We start from the raw sequence: 23,458 nt of genomic DNA, 5'->3' as shown, positions 1-23,458 counted from the left end.
TTTGGTTTCTAGGCAGGATTTACTTGCTGAGATGTTTTGGCGGGAGAGTGGGGAGGAAGGAGGGGGCTGTAGAGTGAAGTGGAGCATGTGATGTGTTTGTGTGTTTTGCTCTTCCTCTTGTAGGATCTTTCTGATGCAACATGCAGTTGTGAGGGAGGCGTCTCCTGGGCCTCTTGTGATTTAATTTTTTTTAACGGGTCTTTACTATGAAACAAGAACCAATGATGTAGCTGTTGCCACGGAGGCAGCGCCAGCATTTGTTTAGCCTCACTCTCATCTCTGGTACCTCCCCATCCACAGTTACCGTAGAAACAGAGTCACTTTGAGTCTATTTCAATCCTCTTCCACTAGTCAGTGATTTGTGTGTACCTCATCCTCATCTGAAACCATCCCAACATTTTAGCATACAGAAATCCCTGCCAGCAATGCCTTGGCCTGTACTGACTAGTTAGTATGCATGCTTAAAACAATCTATTACAAAACAAAAACTATTCTTCCTTTACATGTCAGTCAACACATTCTGCTTTACAAAAAAAGCAAAATTTTTCACATTTAAATTGGCCATTGCAACCATGCGATTGAGGAGCGTGGCAACAGTGTGTGCAGGAATGCTGAGCCCAATGGCTGTCAGAAAGGATGATGTCATTGCAAGTGAGTGGGAACAGGAAGACTGTGATATTCAGGTGACTCACTGCCCATTTACAACAAGTGCACTTCAATTCTGGCTCAAGCAGAAGATATGCATGCACAAAAATGTGAAAAATAAAAATGCGTACAAATGGATCATAATAGCCACATAAATTCCTCTGTCCAATCAACTTTAAAAACCAAAGGAAAGAGGTTGACAGATGTCAAGGTCAGTGTGTTTGTCCATTACAAAACAGAAAAATAAAACAACAAGGTTTCCTATGAATATTCAATTAAATTTGAAGACAAATATTCCTCACATTCAGAAAATGTTTGCCCCTGGAGGGCTAGTAGTGGCTAGGGGTGTTTAATTATAATTAAATTAAAAATTGCATGCACTGTACCAAACCCATATGTCTTTCTTTCATAAAAAACAAAAGGTGAATATATTTTCTCTCTTTCTCTCTCTCTATATGTATACACACACACACACTAGTCAACATTTAAAGTGGATCAAAACCTTTCATCAAAGTTGTCCTAAAATGCATTCTTGTCTCGACTGTTTTGATCCACTTTAAATGTTGACTACTGTAGTTTATAACAGTCCCAGAAGTACTCAAACTAGATTCTGCCATCTTGCATCTTCCCAGTTCCAGGAATATCCATATCATGGTGTGACTTAATATAACCTAATTTAAAAGATCTACAAGTCTTTCGAAAATCTCAGTTGTAAAACACCTACCATGGCTTAATAATGAAAACCGTGCAATTTTAAAGTTGGAAAAGGTTTAGTCAGAAATACATAGGCCTGCTTATTTAGCTAATTAAGGCTGTCAACGGAAGCGTGCTTTTCACTTATTTAGAACAGTTTAAAGCACTTTTTAAAGTTTTTCAACAAATCCAACGTCAAAGCGGCATTAAAAGGTTTCTTTTAAATAACGTAGCGACTAACTAACAGCCTGAACCTACCCAAACTGCTGAAATACACCGCTTATACTCAGAAAGAGACGGAGAGTTTAGACACACAAACCCTAAAACGACCTTTTTTTCTCCCTCTAGCACCAACAATATCACGTGACGCCAGGGGGCGTGGCTTACTGCGCGCTCGTGTCCAGCATCTCGAGCGGAGGCGCAGAATGAAAGCGGAGCCAGTTCGTGTTAGTAAATACAAGCAGAGTGAAGACGGAATAAAAGAGCGCTGACACACATTCAAGCACTGGGGGTGAGTGGCTCTTATTTCTGTTTTATTTGCTGCCGTTTCATTGTGTTGCCTATTTTGTGATTTCTGTGGATTACTATATAATAACAAATGAAATGATTCTGCTTTTGTCCTTAAAAAACTAAATTTCGGTGGAAGACAGTGACAAAAACTTTGAATTACAGAATAAACATAATAGCACACTGAAATACTCCCAACATAATATTCTGATTTGCCCATCTGAACTTTATCAAACTGAAATATCAAAAAGTGACAATCACATGAAGTCTCATGTTGTCCTGGTTTTTTTATGCATTTGTTTTTATTACCTGGTATATCCTTTGTTTTGGCTTGTTTTTGAATTCCCTGCTGAAAACAACAACTTAAACCACCTAAAATGTCTACAATGGTCTTTCAGCTTGGACAAGCTTGTCTACTCTCTGCCCCTTAACCCCCCCCCCCCCCTCCCCCTCCCCCAACACTAAAAAAATGGGAAGACCAGCTAAGACCGGCAAACCATCTTAGGCTGGTTTATCAGCAGGGATTAAGAGTTTAATTCTCATTAATAATCATCTGTCCATATGATAATCTCTCTATTAGTAGAATTACACTTTTTAAATGATTATTTGTCCTGATGTCATGACAGCATTCATGCACTGCAAACAAATTCAGCATAAAACGTCTCAAAACTCTTCTTGAAGTTTCTCAGTTTGACTAATTTCACTGCCGCTGCCATGCATTATATGAAACTATTCTCTTTGAGTCTCTTTGAAGCATCTGTACTAATCTGCACTGTAACTCTCAGTAGATCAGATTATTCATGAACACTTCATAAACGGATTTGTTTGTTATGATGGTGCAGATTTGAATCATATTGTTTTCTGGGAAAGGGCGGCAGACAGAACCCTTGAGCACATCTGAAACTTCCTCTCATTTGTATGAGACTCCTTTGAAATGTTGCTTGTGAAGCCTTAGTCATCTCACTGCTGCACTTTATGAGTTGATCTACTGTCAGATCTTAGTTATTCATATTTAACCAAATAAAACCCATCTAGTTCAGTCATGGTTGATTGTTTATGTGGATGTGGGTGAGCTCTCTATGAGATTCAGCACTTGCATCAGGTCAAGTGTTCCTAAACTACACTGATGTGAACTGGAGAACAATGAAAAATGATGCTGAATGCCATACCAATCATATAATTGTGTACAATTTGGAGTTGAAAAAGAAATAAACTTATCAACTTTTCCAAAAAAACCCCCCCAAAAAACTGTTATCCTGAAGCAAAACAACTCCATTAGAAAGAATAGGTTTTTGAGGTTTTTTGTCATATTATGTAATACAGAACGATTGAACAGCATGTGAATTCTCATCAGAATGACAGTCTGTGGTATATTTCAGGGCGGTTTTGCTGACACCGCCGATGGATGATGAGGAGGATGAACAGCTTCCTCACTGCTGTGAAACACCGCTAAGACACAAGAGCTCAGAGAACAGAGACGGCCCACGAGGAGAGGTGGGACAAACGGCTAACAGACACGGACGCTTTGAAGACAGATCGACGCAGACTGCCAGCTTTGTGCTGAATTCAGTGAGAGACGGAGATATGGCACCATTCCAGGGTTTAGAGAGAGATGCATCATCTCCCTGCGGAGCTGTGGATGCCAGGACTGCATTTGGGGCTAACTGTGGAACTGGGGGCCTTGCGTCACTTACTATGGCCCCTGGGGCTCCAGAAGGGCCAAGAGCACTTTTTCATGGTAGGGAAATAAAATATGCATCAATATAGTCTAATATGCATTATGAATCGCAACATGCAAACCTGCAATTAATTCTTTTTTTATTTATGAATATGATATGTCTTATAAAATATTATATAAAATATGTAAAAATACAAATTGATACACACACACATATATATATATATATAGTGGTATTTTTGCTGGAGCATTTTTTATTAAAATTTGTTAAATTTGTATTGAAACTATACATTTAAACTAAACTATATTTATGAAACTATATTCAGCATTGTTAATTAATTGATAATAATAATTATAATAATATTTAATATTATAATATCATAATAATTATACAATATAATAATATAAATATTGTTTTTATCACAAAGGAAATGCTGGATTTCGTGCCCACTTCCCCGCACTGTTCGAACCCGTCCCAGATGGCACACAAAACACAGAAGAGGACGAAGGGAGACCAGAAGAAAAGGAAGACGAAGGTGACGTGGGAATTGGCGTGGAGATTCAGATTGGACGTAAACTGCGTGAAATGGGGGATCAGTTTCAGCAGGAACATCTTCAGCTGGTAAGAGTGATTTCAGATGAGCCTCAAGGCCGATGTGAATCAAACGGGTTAAACAGCTTCACAGGTGTTTGTACACAGAGTCTGTGGTTTTCATTGCAGTGGTTTCTGTCACGATGTGCAATGACATCACCTTCTGTTATTGCAATGCTACATATGCAAATGCTCAGTGGGAGAAATGACATCATTTTTGGTTTACACGTCCTGTTTACTCAAGTTCTCTTAGATGTTACCAAATGTACACCAATAACTTTACAGTAAATTACGTTTAAATGCTAGATGTTTATATAGCAACCTCATACATTAAGGTCGTATATCCTTTTTTAACTTTTATAACTATTTACAAAACTAAAGTTGCATAACTATTGAAAACAATTATTTGGTTTTAATGAAGTTCAATTAAATTTGGTTTTAAAGTTTTTTGGGAGGTGAGGCTTACTAAAATAATGATATGAGAGATTAGAATAATTTTGAAAAGTGACATTTTATCATGTAAATATGGCCATTGAAGGAGTTATATGGTGTTTTTGTTGTAGAAAAAGATTAACCCACACCCTTATGTTTTTTGGTTAACAGGGATACATTTAGATTTATCAAGGTTTTCAATAAATGCCAGTTGAATTTAGTGTCTACCCAGGCCGGCTGTAGTTTGTGTGTGATCTCAGAAAGAGGATGTGAAGTGTGTTTATACTGCAGGCTAAATTTAGACTCTGACTCAAGATCCACGTCAGCAGACATGTGACCACAATCTCAAAAGTAGGCTAATGGAACATCTTTAGTAACACTCTGTATGTGTTATATGCTGAGCCGCTACAACTGAGATGTTTTAATGAACATGCAGATTGTAGATTTTATAGACCGTGCAATGTGGAAATCTGCTGTCATAACCTCAGATAAGATCAAAAACTGAAACCTCATGTTCTCACAGATCAAACTGGCTGAATAATTGAAAAAGTTGAAAGATGACAGTCCAACTAGGAATAAATGGGTCAGGATAATTTAAATGAGTTAATCATAATTACAGTTTGCTAACTCTTTTAAATCTAGCATGCCTTCAGTAAGAGTGGCAGCTTATGCAATACACTGCAATAGTCACGAACTACAACACACGCCCACAACACAGCTGGCCTGACTGCTGATTGGCCGCTTTAACTGTCCATCAGGGAGATTTAAAGGGAAGGGGAGGAGCTTAAAGTGAAGCTTGAGGCCAGACAGAGCGCCATCTAATGGCAGATATATGCTATTTATTTCTGGTCTTACTGTGCATGATTTATATAAAATAACTTTCTTTTTCTATACAGGGAAAATAAAGTTAACCAACAGTTAAATTGCTCTTAAGTCATGATTGGTATTTTAGATTATCAACGTAAGTAATGGAACCTTCTAAAATGACTCTAAATAAATTAAATTATTTAGAAAATATAGTTTCATAATAATACCTCTCTTGACTAATAAAATGCAGCCTTTTTTAACATATGTCAAAAAGTTTAACTGATGAAAAAATAATTTTGGTTTATTTTTGTGCAGTTCACTCAAAGGGGCCAGATGGGTTTGTTCCAGCTAGTGACGACACTCTACAACTTCCTTTTTCCTCAAGAAAGACCCCAAAATGCAAGAGCCCAGAGATGAGAGGCAACGGCACACCTATTCAGGACCCAAATGAGTTTTACATAGCACTGTAAGATGCGCAGATCTGGATTTACACGGCTCAAAAAGAAGGATGCCGCTGGTCGGAAACTTCCCTTCTTTTTCTGAAGAATCCATTGTTAAAATGGAACGTTGGAGGAAATTTTCTGCAGGTTGCATATCAATATGAAGATATTAATATTCTGCCTTATGTTTCCCCAACACGTTCACATATGAGCGGATCTCAGCGCCTTAATAAAACCCTCAGAAAAAGAAAGAACTGCTTTAATAGGCAACAAGCTGTGAGAATACTCGAGGTCAACGGCATATGAGTACTTACTTTAATACACCTACTGAACTCCGACGCATCCCACAACAGACTCTTCATCTTTCTCTGCTGGTGTATCACGGCTTATGCTTGATTCACTGCTGTTAACAGTGTTATTTGGATGTGATGAGATGCAATCCAGAGGCCAGTGATATCACACAGAACTGAACAAACTTTGTTTAAATGCAGAAAAACAACTTGAACATCAGGTTTTAATACCTGTATAACAATAATGAGCCATTTCTGAGAACACGGAGACAAATATGAATTTTGTGATTTTAAAAGGGTCATTTTTTCTTATTAAGGGAGAATGTACCATACAATTATTTACAACGATTTTACCCTTCTGAAATATTAGTTTGCCTTAATGAATTCTGCTGTCATACATCACAGGCTTCACATAATGACATGCTTTCTCTCAGGCACTGAAGTATTACTTGAGATATCAGTGTTTAAAGCAGCTCTTCAGTAATTGGTGACATTCAAAATGTGCTCAAAGAGCAATACACCAAATCATATTTTACAGTACAACTCAAGCGATCAATGCAATCAATAATATCTAATCAAATCTAAAAGTTACCATATAAAAACCTATTAAAGTTCTAGCACGAGTTGTGTTGGTATATATATATATATATGTCAATCAATAGTTATTATAAAGAGGTCTTTATTACTGTAAATGTCTTAAGTTAAGAGTGTCCTCTGGATAGCGTAAATATGCTTTAATTAAAGGGTCAGTTCACACAGAAATTAATATTATGTAATCTCATGTCATTATTTTCTTTCTTCCATGCAAAAAAGTTGATGGTTTGACTGGCTAATGATCTGGCGCTGATATGAATATTTAAGAGTTTGTATATGATATGCGGTAAAGCGGGGTAATTTATTTTCCACATATATATTTGTAAACTCATATTGTAAAGTGAAATGAATATAAATATGAGATGAATAATTTAATTTATCGAAAATAGATATCGTTCCATGCTTTTTTGTGGTACAATCTACTGAGGTGCCTGTACTTTTGCGGTTTACAATTTTTACATGGTTTGCTTGTGCATTATCGATAGTTTTAATACACATAATGTCGTCAGTATAGTGTTAGAGATCATGAAGAGGGTGTGAATATAACACAGACTGTCAGAGTCCACAAAAACCACATCATTCCTTTGCAATTATTACGATTTCAGACCATTTCCTCAAGAGGTGATGTTCCAGTGCTGTGATGTGTTCTTGTCCTGTTGTTCTTCTGACAGGTGTGCCTCAAATGCTTGTGTATTGTGACGATGACACTTGCAGACAATCAAACAGCTGAAGGTGCCTTAGAACAGCAGGCCAACGATGAAGGTTTGGGCTTCAGTCACAGCACCCAAACATGTGCATTATAGATCATAAACGAACACGTATATCGCAGCCAGGTGAATAAACACCTCCAGCTGAACAACAGGGAGCTCAAACAGACTATCAAAGAGAATCTGAAGTGATGATCTGCTGCCTCATTCATCTGAAATGCCCTTTCAAATGCACTTGTCTCAGAAAGTCGTCAAAGGAGCAAAAATGTTGAGCTGTTTTTACTTTGTTTGGAATGTGTACGGGACCTGCTGGTTCTTTTTTAATTTTGCTACTTAAATTTACTATACAGTTTGATAAATATATTAAATGCTGTTATAAAATTGTGAAAAAAGATGTCTTTTTTACGTATATCATAAATGCTGACACTTTTTCTGCAATGTTCACCGCATTAAAATATTTATGGATACTCATTTGAGCTCTATCTGTGGTTATTTTTCAATTTGAGAGATTATACAGTAAAAAAATGTATGACTATGAATGGGATTGCTCTTATTTATGTTTACCATAAACAGTAGGCTTAGTTAATTATAAAATTATAGTTAACTGTAGATATGTAATTTTTAAATAATTAACCATGGTTACTATTTATGGTAATAATAATTATTATATAATGGTAATCAGAATCAGAATTGTCTTTATTGCCAGGTATGTTTGCACATACGAGGAATTTGTAGCTCCACAGTGCCACAGAATGACAGCAACAGGGCAGGACACAGATAGTAAAAAAATACAAATAAAATATTGTACATATATACAAAAATGGACAATGTGCCAAATAGCACAGACACAATATACAAAATAGACAATTCAGTATGTAATGCAAGTTCATGCATGTTTAATCCAAGATAAGCATCAAATTAGTGTATTTAATCATTTTTTAATAGATTCAGTTTCATACTGTTTTTAATATTTCATAGATTCATACTGTTTTTAATATTTCTGAAGTATCATATTTAATAAAAGTTTTAAGCCAACTTAAGAGTTCTAGGGCCAAAGATGTTTTGATTGTAATTCTGTATTTTAAAAAGTATGCAAAAGTTCTTAGTACACCTTGATTTGTCAATAAAACAATGTCATTTTCCAAGTGCCTGGAAGTCAGCAGTAATAGCACCTATATTTAAGACTGGTGATCCTGCTAATGTAACTAACTATAGACCTATCCGTATTCTACCAGTTGTTTCTAAAGTAATTGAGAAGGTCGTTTGCAATCAGTTAGTAGAGCATTTCAATCTTGGTTATTTTCCATTACATCCTATGCAGTTTGGATTTAGGGCACATCACTCTATGGAGACAGCAAACTGTTATTTCATTGAACAAATTAAATCCAGTCTTGATAGGGGAGGTGTTGTTGGTGCTGTCTTCCTTGATTTAAAAAATGCTTTTGATACCGTCAATCATGTTCTTTTATCTACATTATAAAGGTTTAATTTTTCTACTAATACATTAACATAGATGGAGTCATACTTAAAATAAAAAAAAACAATGTACAAGAATTAATGATGCATGCTCACCATTTCCTGACTGCAATATTGGAGTCCCACAGGGGTCGGTTCTTGGACCAACTTTGTTCAGCTTATATATTTATGATCTGCCTACAGTTTTCCAGAGGTCCAGGTTCAGATGTATGCAGATGATACAGTTGTTTATACTTATGCTAAGACAAAAGAACAAGCTGCTATCAAACTTACTGCTGCATTGAACAAAGTCTCAGATTGGCTATGTCCTTCTTGCCTTATTCTTAATGTGAGTAAATCTGTGGGAATGTATTTTTCGATCAAGAAAGTTGATGAGCGTTGTCCGGATATTTTAGATAAAGGAGAGGTAATAAATATTGTTGAGCATTTTAAATATTTGGGTATGATTATGGATTCTAACTTAAATTTGAAAAACATTAAAAAGGTCTCTAAAAGTACTAGAGCAAGCTTGATGATCTTCAGTAATATTATTCACCAATTATCTTACTATCATTTTATCTTACTAGATGCTCCCATACAAGTATAACCATTATATACTTTATAAACAAGCTGTGAAAATTTCAGCAAAAAAGCCAAGGAGTTGTCATCACTGCAATATTATTAAAAATGATAAATGATTTATGTTTGACAATGTTTTATTTTTTGCTGATGTGTGTTTGGTGTACAAACTATTTCATGATTTCATTGCATTGAATCATTGCACCACCACCTCTTAAACAATGTATGACTTTCTGTAAAGACAATATCAGGCAGACCAGGTCATCAGTTAAGAGGTGACTGTTCAACTAAATTTAAGAAAATTGTTTTTGGACAATCACTTTTTTCAGTTAGGAGCCCGTTTATATTAGAGAGTGTGCAACATTTAGTATTTTTAAAACTATGCTTCAAGTATGGCTTAAAGAAAATCAAATATGTGATCATTGACTGTATTGTATTTTTTGTGACTGAATATTGTAATTTTGTAAGAACATCCTGCCCAGGGACTGCAGATGCAAAGTAGCTTTATAGCTAACTCTGGCACAACACTTTTGTTGTGCATTGTCTCAAATTAAATAAACTAAAAAAAAACGAAATATAATTAATATTTTATCATACATAATATTAACATTGTTATATATTTTAATATCATTATATTCTATTATAGTTGTATGAAAATATAGAACTATATAAATATAATTCATTTTAAAATAATATTTTTTGATTAATATTAATTGTAATAATAATAATAAGAAGAAAAATAAAGGAAACCATAGCACTGTATTCAGTGTCGGGTACAATAGGCAGGTAGTAATGGTACTAAAAACATTTTACAAAACATTTTTTTTTTTACATTTTCAAATTAAAATAATATAACAGTAATATGATTCAGATGTTAGAATTGTTGTATTTATTACAATTTATTCAGATGGTCTGAACTTAACTTAAAAAACTAAACAACTGTATAAAAACAAAGAAACAGTTATTCCTGCACAGATTGAAACCAGTACAGTATTGATTGTGTTGAGCTTTGGTTTCTATTCTTAAGTTCAAACAATACTGAAACACTCCACGTTCTTATGAGTTTCATCATATCGTTTTTTTTTCAAACTTTCAATAAGAAATTGTTTGAAAATATAAGAAATTTTAAATGTTAACAATAATAATTTAAATCATCATTTGATAGTTAAAAAGAATATCCTACTTGAGATGATTAGTGATCAAGTAAACCCAAATGATCACACCATACGAAAAAACAAACACCTGATCAATGCTGTTATAAACACTTGACACAGTTCAAATGAACACACACACACACACACACACACACACACGTAATACAGAATGATTCAAATGAAAATTAAATCAAAATTAAAGGCCGGATAAAAACTACAAAACATAAACATGCTACATGATCCATCCCAGGATTACATTAGAGTTTGGCTTCAAAAGCTTGTGCTGGTGACGCTTCCACAGGGCCCTGCAAACACAAAACACATCATCAGTGACAGATATCAGTAAAACGGCGCCCCCTGTTGGCCACAAACCAGTTTCATGCACACATCTGCAGTTAGTATGTTAGTGGATTAAATGAAGGTTAAATGTTAGTACACATCGAACATCAAACTACAATGAACACACACTCACGTACAAAGCTCAAGCGTTGAAGACAGAGTAGGCAAAACGTGAACGTGAAGCGTTCAGACAGAGTAGGCAAAAAAATCATGAACGTAGGACTCTGAGAGAGAATCAAAAGCACATCTGAATCACTTTATAAGCGACAATTAAAATGAACCTCATCGATCGTGAATCAGAAGGGCTGATCAGCGTGTGCCACCCATACCTGAACCACAGTGAGCAATAAAATCAAGTAGTGATTGATTGATCACATGTGTGTGGAGGGGAGGAGAGACGTCCCACTGTGATCCTGAACGTCTGACCTGCCCAATGCTGCCTGTAGACACACACATACACACACACACACACACACACACACACACACACACACACACACACACACGCACACACACAGATCTGTAAACATGAATGGATTTGGACAGATAGGAAACTAAAAGAGAGAATGAGATGATCAGAGGAGGTTGAGTTAAAAACATCCCATTCATGATGAGTGGAAAATAGAGTAGAATAAGTGGAAAAATGGAAAGGAAGAACAGGATAAGTGGAAAGGAGTAGTTTTTTTTTCAGTTTTTGAAAGAAATTTGGAATTTTATTCACCAAGAACACTGAAAATTGACCAAAAGTGTCAATGATACAAAAGATATCAACACTGTTTTGTGAATTTCTATTAAAATCTTTCTATCATGGTTTCCATAAAAATGTACGACAAAATGAGTGCTATTATTTTTATTTTAGTTTTCACTGATGTGCAGCCTGTACATATATGTTAACATCTCAAAAATGTGTTTTAGGGTTTCATGACCTTTTAAGCAGCACAACTGTATTTATCAGTTGTGTATTTAACTGTATAAATCAGCAGATTCGAATGATTTCTGGAGGATCGTGTGACACTGAAGACTGGAGTAATGATGCTGAAAATTCAGCTTTGATCACAGAAATAAATTACATCTTAAAATGTATTCACATAGAAAACAGTTCTTTTAAACTGTAATGATATTTCACAATACTACTGTTTTTACTGTATTTTTGATCAAATAAATGCAGTCTTGGTGAGCAGAAGAGACTTTTTTCAAAACCATTTATAAAATCGTATCAATGCCAAACTTTTGAATGATAGTGTAGTGTATATGAGAGGAAAGAGACAAGGGATAATGGGAAATTGGAAAAGTGAATGGGATGCGTGGATCAAGAAAACATGACATGGTGTGTAAAGATGAGCAGGACTGATGGTGAAGAACAAGATGAAATGTATTTATAGAGCTGGTATGATTCTCAGAGCATTTCCCATGTGACATCTGATCACAGCGCAGGAATGTCAACACAATAAAAAGTTCAAAAGCGCCACAGGAGTTGCTCAAGGCCAAAGACCCTCGAGAATCTGCAGGAACACGGTCACATTCCTGCTGTGGACGTTTGAAACAACAGCTATCAAACCAAAAACACCTTTGAATGAACACTGGAGTTCAGCTTAAAACACAACAACACAGAAACATGAGATGGAAACAACAGGAGTGTCATTTTCTCTAGTATCTGCAGCACATGTTAGTGGGCATGAGATGATTTCTGTTGTATCAATCTAACAAACAAGAGACACACTAGCAGAAAATACAAAACATGAACTTATTGCTGGATGGGATGGTTATATAAACTTTAATCTGATTTATATCACCAATGTAATGCATATAATGTATAAAGTGTAATTGTAAAGTGCAATTGTGTAATGTTTTGCTGAGAAGTTTGGTTTGATACTTACAGCTGCCATTGCTTGTTGGTTTGCCAGCTGTCTGCGCAGATCAGACTTAATACAGGCTGAGATAAAGAACAGAAATGCAATGAGACTCACATAATTACATTTAACATGCACCAAACTATCTACTAAGATGACTGCTGCAACCTATAAGCTCTAGTCTATCTAATCAGTATCTGAATTGTGAAAATAAAATGGACGAATCCATCAAAGAACATGTCCAGGTCATATTTGATCCCAAAAATCAAAAGAAATAAATAAAAAAGTATTTTTTTATTTATTATATGAATTACATTTTTATGCACTGTGATTTTTTTTATTACAATAAAATACTACTCCCTTAAAAATGCTATAAATATTATCATATTTAAATAATGCAATAAATATTCACCCTAAAAAGGATTTGATGTTCTGTGGACAAAATAATAATAATAACCTGGAAAATCAATCTGATTAGACACGTCGGTGTCAACAGAAAAACAAAGATTTAAAGTAATTAAACTTTGTACCTCTATGCATAAATGTTATATGAAGGACTATATAATTATTCCACAATCCACATGAACTTTAATTGCCTGGAAAATTAGCTGAATATTAACCAGGAACAACCATTTAAATAACTGCAGCTAACATTATTATTGTAATTATACAAAATTCTAAAAGTTTATAACATTTAAACCATGTGCCAACAAGCCCCGACCTGGCATTTATGAAAAACACGATTGTCCTGACAGCAACCTTCATTTTAGGTACAACTAACTAATGTGAAGAAACACAGAAATCACATCCAGCTCTGTGTTTGGACCTAGAAGGGTTCTGGCTGTAACCGTGCCAAAACAATGTTGCTTTTTCTATATTTACACAACCCAGTGTTTTTTTTCTATGTTTAATAGCTCATACATTAACTGAAACATTAGAGGACACCGCAGCTTTCAAAACGTCACATGAATATTAATATACAATGCTTTCCAAGAAGAATTATCATCACCAGGAAGCAAAACATTCAAAAGTAACTAGACCAAGAGTAAAAAATAAACAACAGTTTCACAATCCCTCAAGTATGAGCTCTTTACTTGATTAAAGAGGAACACATACTCAGGTAAATGAGTAGAGAACGATCTGTACCTGTAATGATGGTTCCTATCAGCAGGAAGGCACACAAGAAGAGATTTCCAGCCAGAGTATTAAACGAGTCCATGATTTTCCCCTGACAGATCGTAAATATGATCCCGAATACCTGCAGTAAGAAATCACAATCATTAGGATTGCTGGTAACTCCATATAAACTCTCTAAAACAATATAAACTTCATTACAAATAACATAATTATCATTAAATATCATGCACAAACCTGTGCAGAGCAGTTCAGAAGTCCTGAAGACGTCCCCTCAGACTCTGGGTAAGTCAATTCAACAGCAAACTCAAAACCGAGGGGAAGGTAACCCGTCATGAAGAACCTGCATAAATAACACGCAAACAAAACATCTAAGGCAAACTTATATATACACATTTATTTATATCTATAAATATAAAGAGAGTTTTTTTATTGTAACTTAGATATAACAAAACAGAAACAAAACAAAAGATGTTTTCCATTTGAAATCTTGTGGTACCCGAGGGCTCCTGCTGTGATGAAGACCACCCACAGGTGACCCAGATCCAAGGTAAAAGCATAAAGCACCAAACCCACAAGCGACATCACATACACGGCTAGAGTCGTTTGTCTGTGGAGACATGACATAACAGAGACACAGGACAGGTTACAGCTTTCATCAAGATCCAACATGTCGCTCCTAGCATGATTGGACAAATGACTTTGATCATATCATTCATAGAAGCTGCAAACACATGCAAAAAACATTTCAGTTTATTTCGTAAAACAGCATCTGCTAAGTCTGAATCTACCATATATCTGGGTGCTTGATCAAAACTGTAACACAATGATAGCAACTGTTGGATACTCTCAATTTGAGTAAGAAAATATATAAATCATTTTCACATCATAAAAATCATGGATTTTCACATTTTTAAGACCGAACGTCTGGGTTTAGGATAAAAGGAAAAACTATTAAATCTACACTACCATTCAAAAGTTTTGGGTCTGTATGATAAAAAAAGTTAAATTAATACTTTTATTCAGCAAGGATGCCATCCAGTGACACAATACATCTGAAGTTGAAGAAACACCCATTAACCATTTTTTTTTTTTTCAATTTCTGCAAAATATTGTGTGTGGAAAGTGTCGATGTGAAACATTTTGTTCTTCATTCTGCTGAACAAAAGAAACATCACTATGTCCAGGAGGCGAAAGGCATGCTGCGAGGGGTCAAATACACTAAAACAAAAGGTCACAGGGTCAATAAAGTCTAGGTTCATGGGTCAGAGATTCAAACACCTGGACAAACACACTAAACCAAAGCATATGAACTGACTTGTCAGGGAAAGGAAGGACTCAAAAACACACTTATCTTCAAGGAGGAATGAAGACAAATGTTTATCAAGCACTGTCGCGGTCTGAAGGACATTTCAAGATTAAAGTCCAGCCTCTTACTTGTACGTCTTAGATCGGTCTAACCAGATCCCACAGATGAGGGATCCCACCATGCCAGCGATCACGATGGTGAGGCCGATCCTGCCGGCGTTCACCTCCTCTCCCTGTTCAAAGCAGAGCAAATTTTCACATGCATTCTGTTTTACTAAAAATGCATTGAGGTCAGTTCTTCTGGATAAACAAATGAAACAAATAATGAAACCCACCAGTAATGCTAATAAAAAAGTAAGAGATGTGATTTCAGTAATTTATGTAAATTGCATGTAGGTCTGGCTATCGTGATTTGCCCCATAGGAGGTGGGTGGGAGGGACTTACAGGATAGTGTTCAATGATCATTCGGTTAAGAAGCGTACCGACAGCATAGAAACAGCCAACATTCAGCCCTGAAGAAGAAAGACAGATGAACTCAAAAACAGAAACAGGCTGAAAGCATGAATTTGAAATAAAAACAAGTAGCCTGGCAGACAGCTGATATGGTGTGTATCTGGTAAGCGGTAACTGTCTTCACATTTCTGAAGCAGCTGTAAAGATATAAAGAGCTCTGCATTCTTGCAGGATTATTTCTGTCAATGTTCAGCCAGGTTAAATGCAGCTACAGGCTTCTCATGCAAGTGTTGCACAGGTGTGTGTGTGCACAGATCATAAACTCTTACAGTTAATGTAGTTAACGCCAGTCAAGTTATGACTATTTCTGTACTTGTTTTTTTTCAGGAGAAAAAGTCATTTTCCATTTACTTGCAAAATCTTGCAAATGAAATTGCATTAAATTAATCTCCATGCCATCACAAGCTAGTCATATCTAATACATAACTAAATATATTTAAATGTTAATGTTTTTGAAAGTAGTCTCTTATTCCCTCCAAGGCTGCATTTATTTGATCAAGAATACAGTAAAAACAGCAGTATTGTAAAATAATAAAATACCTGTTTTTATTTAAATATATTTTAAAATGCAAATGCAAAGCTGAATTTTCAGCATCATTATTCTAGTCCTCAGTGTCACATGATCCTTCTAATATGCTGATTTGCTGGTTAAAAAAAGTCTTATTATTATCAATGTTGAAACAGTTGTGGTGCTTTTTCAGGATTGTTTGATGAATAGAAAGTTCACAAGAACAGGATTTATTTGAAATAGAAATCTTTTGCAACATTAAACGTCTTAACTGTCGCTTTTGATCAATTTAATGCATCCTTGATGAATAAAAGCATTCATTTATTTAAAAATATGAAATGACCCCTTACTGTCCTCAGGCTTTTGAACCGGTAGTGTGTTTATAAATAGCTCAAATGTATATTTGAATATAAATGTATAACATGAAATCCACAGCAATTTTTTAAATGTAATATAAATATTTTATTTTAGAAAGAAAGGGAAAATAATGTGGCTGAAGCTGCTACACAATTTGGCTTCCTGGTTTGAGACTAGCAGGTGTAAGATACTAGGGCAAAGCCAGTTTTTCCTGGCCCATAACCGCCTTTCAAGCACCAGCATCCTGATTACAATATTTTATAAAATTCAACATATTCTATAATATATGGATCAAGTCCCTTCATTGTGTTTTGTGTGTGTATGTATGAGTGTTTTCGGCCATTTTTATAGGCACAATGTGACTATGACTGCAAGTATCAGCACATGTGTGATCTGAGGAATCATTCATGTCTGTAGCAGGATATGTTATGTGCTGAAGTTTAAAAAAGACTATGGAACTATTCATGCTAATGTTTTCAGTAACAAACTACGACTGTGTTTAAATGGCAAGCAAGCATAATGAACCCCAGTTTGAGGTCCTGAATGGATCTGTTGTGCACAGAGTAAGACATTTACCGTAAGTGATGACGAGGAGGATGAAGGCTTTGTTGCGGAGCAGCCTGAGGATGGAGGCTGTATACGAGTAGCTCTCTGGAGAGATCCGACGAGCTGCGGCCTGAGCGTGGGTGGGAGGGATCTCCGGATGCTCCTGAAACACTGACGAGAACATAAAAACACAAACTCATCCGGTCACCAGTCACATACATCACAGAGAACTCGTCATTTACATATCCTCATTGTCAGGCAGAAGCCTCATATATCCATATTTTGACACTTTTCATAAATCAATGCTATCATTATTTATGTCTGTATGTGGGTTTTCCAAATATTTAACCAATGAAAAGTATTGAAAAGAGCTTGTGACTGAACCTCAGAACCCCACTGGATCCTCAAACTGTCATCAAAACCTAAAAATTAAAAATTAATTACCGCACACTGTTTTCAGTTCTCTGTTTTTTTGCGATGCAAGGGTAAATAAAGAAATGGTTGTTTGAATTCGTAAAGCGTCTTCTTTACTCAATAAACACTGTCTATAAAGTCTAATGCTTTGTGTATTTAAGGAGCAGAGAAGAGTGTCTTAGTTTTGTCATAGCCAGTACTGTCTTAGCCTTTGCTTAGCATTTCTTCTTTTATAACATTAGATTATAGCCAAAGCTTTTTACTGAAAGACAGAAAACGCTGAGCACCCACATAGCTACAATATATTGGTAGATTGACATAAGCTGAAGTTGAATACTAAAATGACTAAACCTGAAAAAAAATTAAAGCTATACAGAAATATATATTAAAAACTAATAAAACAATATGCATAAGAATATTACACAAAATGCAAATAACAAATGAAACATCACATGTACATTTAATTAAGCCAGTCCCAGAATGCACTGTGGGGGAAGAAAGAAAAAACAACAATTCATCCAAGCTGTTGAGGTTTTGGCACAAACCTAATATGCTTGATAATGTAAACAGTTTAAAATAAAATGCATTTGAAAAAATATATACAAAAAGTCATATTATAACATAAAATGTCAGTTATGTCTTGTGTGTTAAATACAAGAGGTAGCCTATTTGGGTGGAAATCTTCTTGAATCCAATGTTTTGACATCTGTGAATGTTTGCGCTCGAGTAAAAATTTAGCCTGCTGTCCCCAAAACAGCAGGTGACTGAACTCCAAGATATTTGCTCTATCAAACATACACTAGATATTAAAAACTCTGCAGCAGAATTTAAATTGCAGAGCTATTAGTCAGAAACACTAGAATCTTCTGTTCTTGTTCGTTACTAAAAACTTGGTTATTTTGAAGTAAATTAGTAGAACATTTTAACCTAAAAATAACAATTGTCATCATTTAACTCACCAACATGACTATTTCTTCCACTGAACACAGAAGGGGATATTTAGCAGAAAACCCCAGCTATACATTACCATTCAATGAAAGCAAATAGGGAAGGGAACTCAAACAATGGCAAAAAGCATTATAAAAGTACAATAAGTTTTCCAAAAAATGGTTTTGAAAAAGAAAGTGGATACATTTTTGGGCAAACTGTCCCTTTAACTCTTTAAAACATCTCGTGATTTTCTTCTTTAATTGTCTAGACAAGCATTTTTGCTTGTGGGAACAGAACTGAATTCACGTGAGTGCAGCTCACAATGTGACAGGATTGTTTTGCGGCCTTGTCAAGATAAAAATAGGCAGCTCAGCATTTAAACAAAAAGCATATAGAGTAAATAGAGAATGCAAAATGGGTTGAAAATCTAATTTCCCCTTCTGTCATTTGGGCTAAATGTCAGACAATCATCAGCACTGACATACTCCATTTGCACTCTAAGCAGACTAACAAATTAACAGGCACTGTGTGCCAACAAACAATCATTTATATGCTGTTATGTGTATAAACTAGATGTTCAAAATTTGTCTGTGTCAATGCAGGAAGAAGAACAGGATAAGACTCAACAAAAACACACTAAAGTGAGCAATCTCGCTTCATGCTGCCTACATGGACAGCCGCCTTCTAAGATAGCATCCTAATCTTCGTTGAACCTCTCAAATGACTGAAACTCTCTACACAGGATGTCACACACATGACTCACAATCAATTTGATTTAAGCATGCTGCCAAGATAGCAAGATAAACTGTTATCTCTGTGAGAGGTGTGCAATAATTTGGATAAAAGAAGATATCACATGAGGCATTTTAATTATGTTGCATCTTTTCATACGAACTTTGGAATGAAACGGTATAGGTGACGTTTGCACTTACCAATGACAACCAATACAAACAGGAAGGTGGCCACTCCCGCCGTGATGTAGAACATGACTCTGATGTGAGTCGCCAACTCATCCAGATCGTCCACATTTGGAACCAGTATTGGTGGAACTAGGAAACCTATGGCGATCCCCAACTGAAAAAAACAAACATTTCTGAGGTTACATGAATGCCACATTTCCAGCTAGGCTTGATTTCATACATAGCTGTGTGTTTTTAAAACTGTACTCGCTTTGTTTCAATCCACTTCCTGGTTTTGAATCAGTACAACACAAATATAAATTTGGGAACTAGCAAAGGCCTGTTCCACTTAATAATGGGATTCTGAAGACTCATAACTGTCATTCAATTATTTTATTGCACATGGTATTTACTAACAACACTGTTTAATCTTGAGCTCGTTCTCCATTTTTGTTGGCTTAAAACGGGTTTTCAATCTGGGTTCCAGGGACCAATTATACGTCAACATTTGAAGTGGATCAAAACCTTTAATCAAAGTTGTCCTAAAACTAAAATGTGTTCTTGTCTTAGGACAACTTTGATTAACTTTTTGATCCACTTCAAATGTTGACTATACATATCCATATATAAGTAACACTTTAGAATAAGGTGTCATTTATTAACATTAGTTAATGTATTAACTAACATGAACAAACAATGAACAATGCATTTATTACACTATTTATTAATCTTTGTTAATGTTAGTTAATGAAAATACAGTTGATCATTGTTTAGTCATGTTAGTTCACAGTGCATTAACTAATGTTAACAAACAAACACAACTTGTGATTTTAATAATGCATTAGTAAATCCTGAAATTAACATTAACTAAGATTAATAAATGCTGTAGAAGTATTGTTCATTCTTAGTTCATGTTTACTAACGTTGTTAACAAATGAACCTTATTGTAAAGTGTTACCCATATATATATATATATATACAGTGCCCTCCATTGGAACAGTAAAGTCAAAATTGCTCTGTTGGCTGTGGAGTCAAGACATTTACAAATATGATTAAAAGATGAATATGAGATAAAAATACAGAATGTCACATTTTATTACTGGGTGATTCAACACATAGATGTTTTATCAGCTAAGAAGTTCAGCACGTTTAGAGTTCATCCCTCTATCTGATGTGAGCATAAGTATTGGAGCAGTTGCCTCACAGCTCTTTCTAAGTGATCAGCTGTGTCCTGCTGCATTAATTCTTCAGATATTAAAAGCAGGGAATGTGTCGTATCAGCTATATCCATTACTTCTGTATTCTGAATCTTGCATTTGATGATGACACACACAAACCAGGATGAAGATGAGGGAGCTGACTTTGAGAGAAAAACAAGCAATTTGGATGCTAAAAGAAAAGAGGAAGTCAGTTAGAGCTCTAGCAAAAACAAAGGCCATGGAGAAATCAAGAGTTTGGAAACCACCAGCGACACCAACAACTACCTGATCGGCTGAGAAAACAACAGTAGTTGATGACAGACAAATCATAAAAGCTGTGAAAATGAACCCTAAAAGACGTGTCTGTAAAATCACCAACAACTTCCAGAAAGCTGGGGTGATGCTCTGATCAGATAGAGGGATGAAAAAGTGCTGAACTTCTTAGCTGGTAAAACATGTATGTGTTGAAACGGTTAATAATAAAATGTGACATTCTGTAGTTTTGTCTCATATTCATCTTTTAATCATATTTGTAAATGTCTTGACTCCACAGCCAACAGAGCAATTTTGACTTTACTGTTCCAATACTTATGGAGGGCAATGTATAACAAATCCATCTTGGCTACCAATATTCAAGAAAATGCCACCAGATTCATTGGGAAGTGCTTCATATTGCATCAGGACAATGACCCAAAACACCCTGCCAGTTCAGTCAAGGAATTTATAAGATTTTTTTGCCCAAACATTGGCTCAAAGAATGACGAGCAATTGTGGGTGGGACTATCTGTTTGCTGACCAATAGCAAAAGGGGAGTGTTCAAGATACCTGTGTGGAAACAGTCATTATTTTTTCGTTTAATGCCGTTAGTGGAGCGAACATTAGGCTACATGCGTCAGCTTGATCTTTCAAAGTACAGTACAGTTAAATGAGATATGCTATTATTATTATTATTTTACTGAAACCCACCTGATTTCCGAAGACCCCGATGGAGCACGCAGTGGACACTTCTTCCGATCCGAACCACACCGATGCGATGCGCGATGGCATCCCGAGGATAAACACCTGAGCCACTGAGCACGTGAACTGACCCAAAAACGTGACTGGAAAAAGGTCCGGTCTCGCGCTGGCCACCTTGATCCACGTGCCCGTGCAATTCAGAGCCGCGGCCACGAGCGCGATGACCCTCAGCCCTTTTTTATCCAAGAGCCACGAGACGGGGAAAATGAGCGGAATGTACGTCAACATGTAAATCATGGACATCCAGTCAATGGTGAAAGAGTCCACGCCGTAGAAGCGCATGAAGATGTTGTTGATGATTCCGTATTGAATCCATTGATAGGAGTTACACAGCGAATACGAGCTGAATAATAACACTATGACCCATCTCTTTTTATATAAACGCGTTTCCGGCGGTTCAAAACTCACCCCAGCATCAGTCGCGTCTGTTTTTGAGAAATATTTATTATCCACTGGCTTTGATTCATCATCCATTTTCACTGAAAGATTCATTCATTCATGTCAATCTACTGTAGTACTGTATAACATGTCAAACTCTGTTCTAATTAAATACTTACTCTACATGTCTGATTAATGACATGTTACCTGAGTTTAAATGCTAGTGGATAAAGCTCCCATATAACATTGGTGTATGTTCATCCTCTGCTCGGATTTAATAAAGTCTCCGGTTCCCGCAGCAGAAAGTTGAAAGTTTCGAAGTTCCTGACACAAAGTCTCTAACTAGAGAAGAAATGATAAACAAACTGGGCAGGAAAATGGGCGGGGCTTCACTGTAACGTCAGTCATGTGACATTCTTGAGCAAGTACAACAAAGATAACTTACAGTGTACGTCAGTGGAAAGATATTCATTGTTGAAAACTTTAGAGATAAACAAACCCACATTTTTTTTAAATTATAATTTTTTTATTTTAATGGCCAAATTTCATATGCATAAATGTAAACTCTCAGGGAAAAAAATCCATGTTTTATAGCATTTAAAAATGAAGCGAAGCATTATATTGAGTCCATATTGCCTTCAAAGAAACAAAAAGCTGTTCGAATTGTGCATTCTTTAATGTATTCCTATGATATTGTTAAATCCCCTAGCATTTTAAATTATTTTGTATTTGTTGTAATTGAATTGTATGGAATGTGCATTAATTCTGTTCATTAATAATAATAATAACTTACAGTGTACGTTTCAAAACAGAATTAAAGAATTACAGAAAAAAAGCTATAAATATATAAATAAAAGTAATTTTGGAACGAACATAAATTTAAAATATATATGTAATATAAAAGAAGAACAAAGCATACTCGCTGTTCATTTACCTGGTTTATAAAGTAAATTTTTTAACGTCGAAACTACATTTCCCATGATTCTTTGCAGTAGCGCAAAATAATAAAATACACAGATGACTCCAAATCTGAGCGCACATCACAGTGGGCATTAAAGTACTTATTAGCGCAGCAAATATAAGTGAAATATAACATTTATAAGAGGACCTCTGGTAATCTGCACTGTTTAGTATGGATCAGCAGCGTCGGGTCCAGGTCACGTGCTATCTGTTTTTTTTCTCAGCACAGTCGGGATCGATTACAGAGCACATCAGTTTATTGAATTATATTACAGAGATATCTGGAGTGGATTTCACCTTTTATTCCAGATACCAATCCTTGAGATCAATATATTTAAAGGATTATAATTTTAGTGTGCAAACACTCACAAAAACATCCTGAGATTTGAAAGCGACTCAAAGGAGAATTCGAGTTATTGGTCCGCCGAGCGCTCCCTAGTGGTGAGAGCCATTAATCACACAGACTGGAAACACTCCACTCGCCTCAGTTTACTGATGTTTGTGGGGCATAAGGAAGAGAGGGCGCCCTCTG

General features: G+C 35.7%; 2 protein-coding genes across 4 annotated transcripts; one reads left to right on the top strand and one right to left on the bottom strand.

Moving 5' to 3' along the window:
• The first annotated feature begins 1,735 nt into the window (after positions 1–1,735).
• On the top strand, positions 1,736–7,860 carry LOC306843482 (uncharacterized protein). Its single transcript, XM_079375008.1, has 4 exons — positions 1,736–1,849; positions 3,225–3,583; positions 3,952–4,145; positions 5,670–7,860. Exons 2-4 carry the CDS (start codon positions 3,247–3,249, stop codon positions 5,769–5,771), a joined length of 633 nt encoding a protein of 210 aa, XP_079231134.1. The 5' UTR covers positions 1,736–1,849; positions 3,225–3,246; the 3' UTR covers positions 5,772–7,860.
• Positions 7,861–10,160: 2,300 nt separating this feature from the next.
• On the bottom strand, positions 10,161–22,360 carry LOC306844100 (choline/ethanolamine transporter flvcr2b-like). Of its 3 annotated transcripts, XM_079376016.1 has the most exons (11): positions 21,538–22,360; positions 19,406–19,547; positions 17,160–17,300; positions 15,650–15,717; positions 15,334–15,437; positions 14,396–14,506; positions 14,134–14,239; positions 13,909–14,020; positions 12,790–12,845; positions 11,242–11,352; positions 10,161–10,878 (listed from the first exon to the last, which is right to left on the bottom strand). In XM_079376016.1, exons 1-10 carry the CDS (start codon positions 22,078–22,080, stop codon positions 11,284–11,286), a joined length of 1,452 nt encoding a protein of 483 aa, XP_079232142.1. In that variant the 5' UTR covers positions 22,081–22,360; the 3' UTR covers positions 10,161–10,878; positions 11,242–11,283. The 3 variants fall into 3 exon arrangements, with proteins under 3 accessions (XP_079232142.1, XP_079232141.1, XP_079232140.1); XM_079376015.1 differs by lacking the exons at positions 10,161–10,878; positions 11,242–11,352 and having other exon boundaries at positions 12,572–12,845; positions 21,538–22,067; positions 22,174–22,291; XM_079376014.1 differs by lacking the exons at positions 10,161–10,878; positions 11,242–11,352 and having other exon boundaries at positions 12,572–12,845.
• Positions 22,361–23,458: the final 1,098 nt, after the last annotated feature.

The sequence above is a fragment of the Barbus barbus genome, assembly GCF_936440315.1.
Source record: "Barbus barbus genome assembly, chromosome: 24".
Classification (NCBI taxonomy): Eukaryota; Metazoa; Chordata; class Actinopteri; order Cypriniformes; family Cyprinidae; genus Barbus; species Barbus barbus.
The sequence above is the reverse complement of the archived record's forward strand: the minus strand, read 5'-3'. Positions and strand labels throughout refer to the sequence as shown.

Coding starts and splice junctions, on each gene's coding strand:
- LOC306843482 (XM_079375008.1), top strand. CDS start 3,247: ATGGATGATGAGGAGGATGAACAGCTTCCTCACTGCTGTGAAACACCG. Junction 3,584..3,951: donor GCCAAGAGCACTTTTTCATG/GTAGGGAAATAA, acceptor TTTATCACAAAG/GAAATGCTGGATTTCGTGCC. Junction 4,146..5,669: donor AGCAGGAACATCTTCAGCTG/GTAAGAGTGATT, acceptor ATTTTTGTGCAG/TTCACTCAAAGGGGCCAGAT.
- LOC306844100 (XM_079376014.1), bottom strand. CDS start 22,080: ATGAATCTTTCAGTGAAAATGGATGATGAATCAAAGCCAGTGGATAAT. Junction 14,240..14,395: donor ATCACAGCAGGAGCCCTCGG/GTACCACAAGAT, acceptor TTATTTATGCAG/GTTCTTCATGACGGGTTACC. Junction 12,846..13,908: donor GATAGGAACCATCATTACAG/GTACAGATCGTT, acceptor TCTTTATCTCAG/CCTGTATTAAGTCTGATCTG.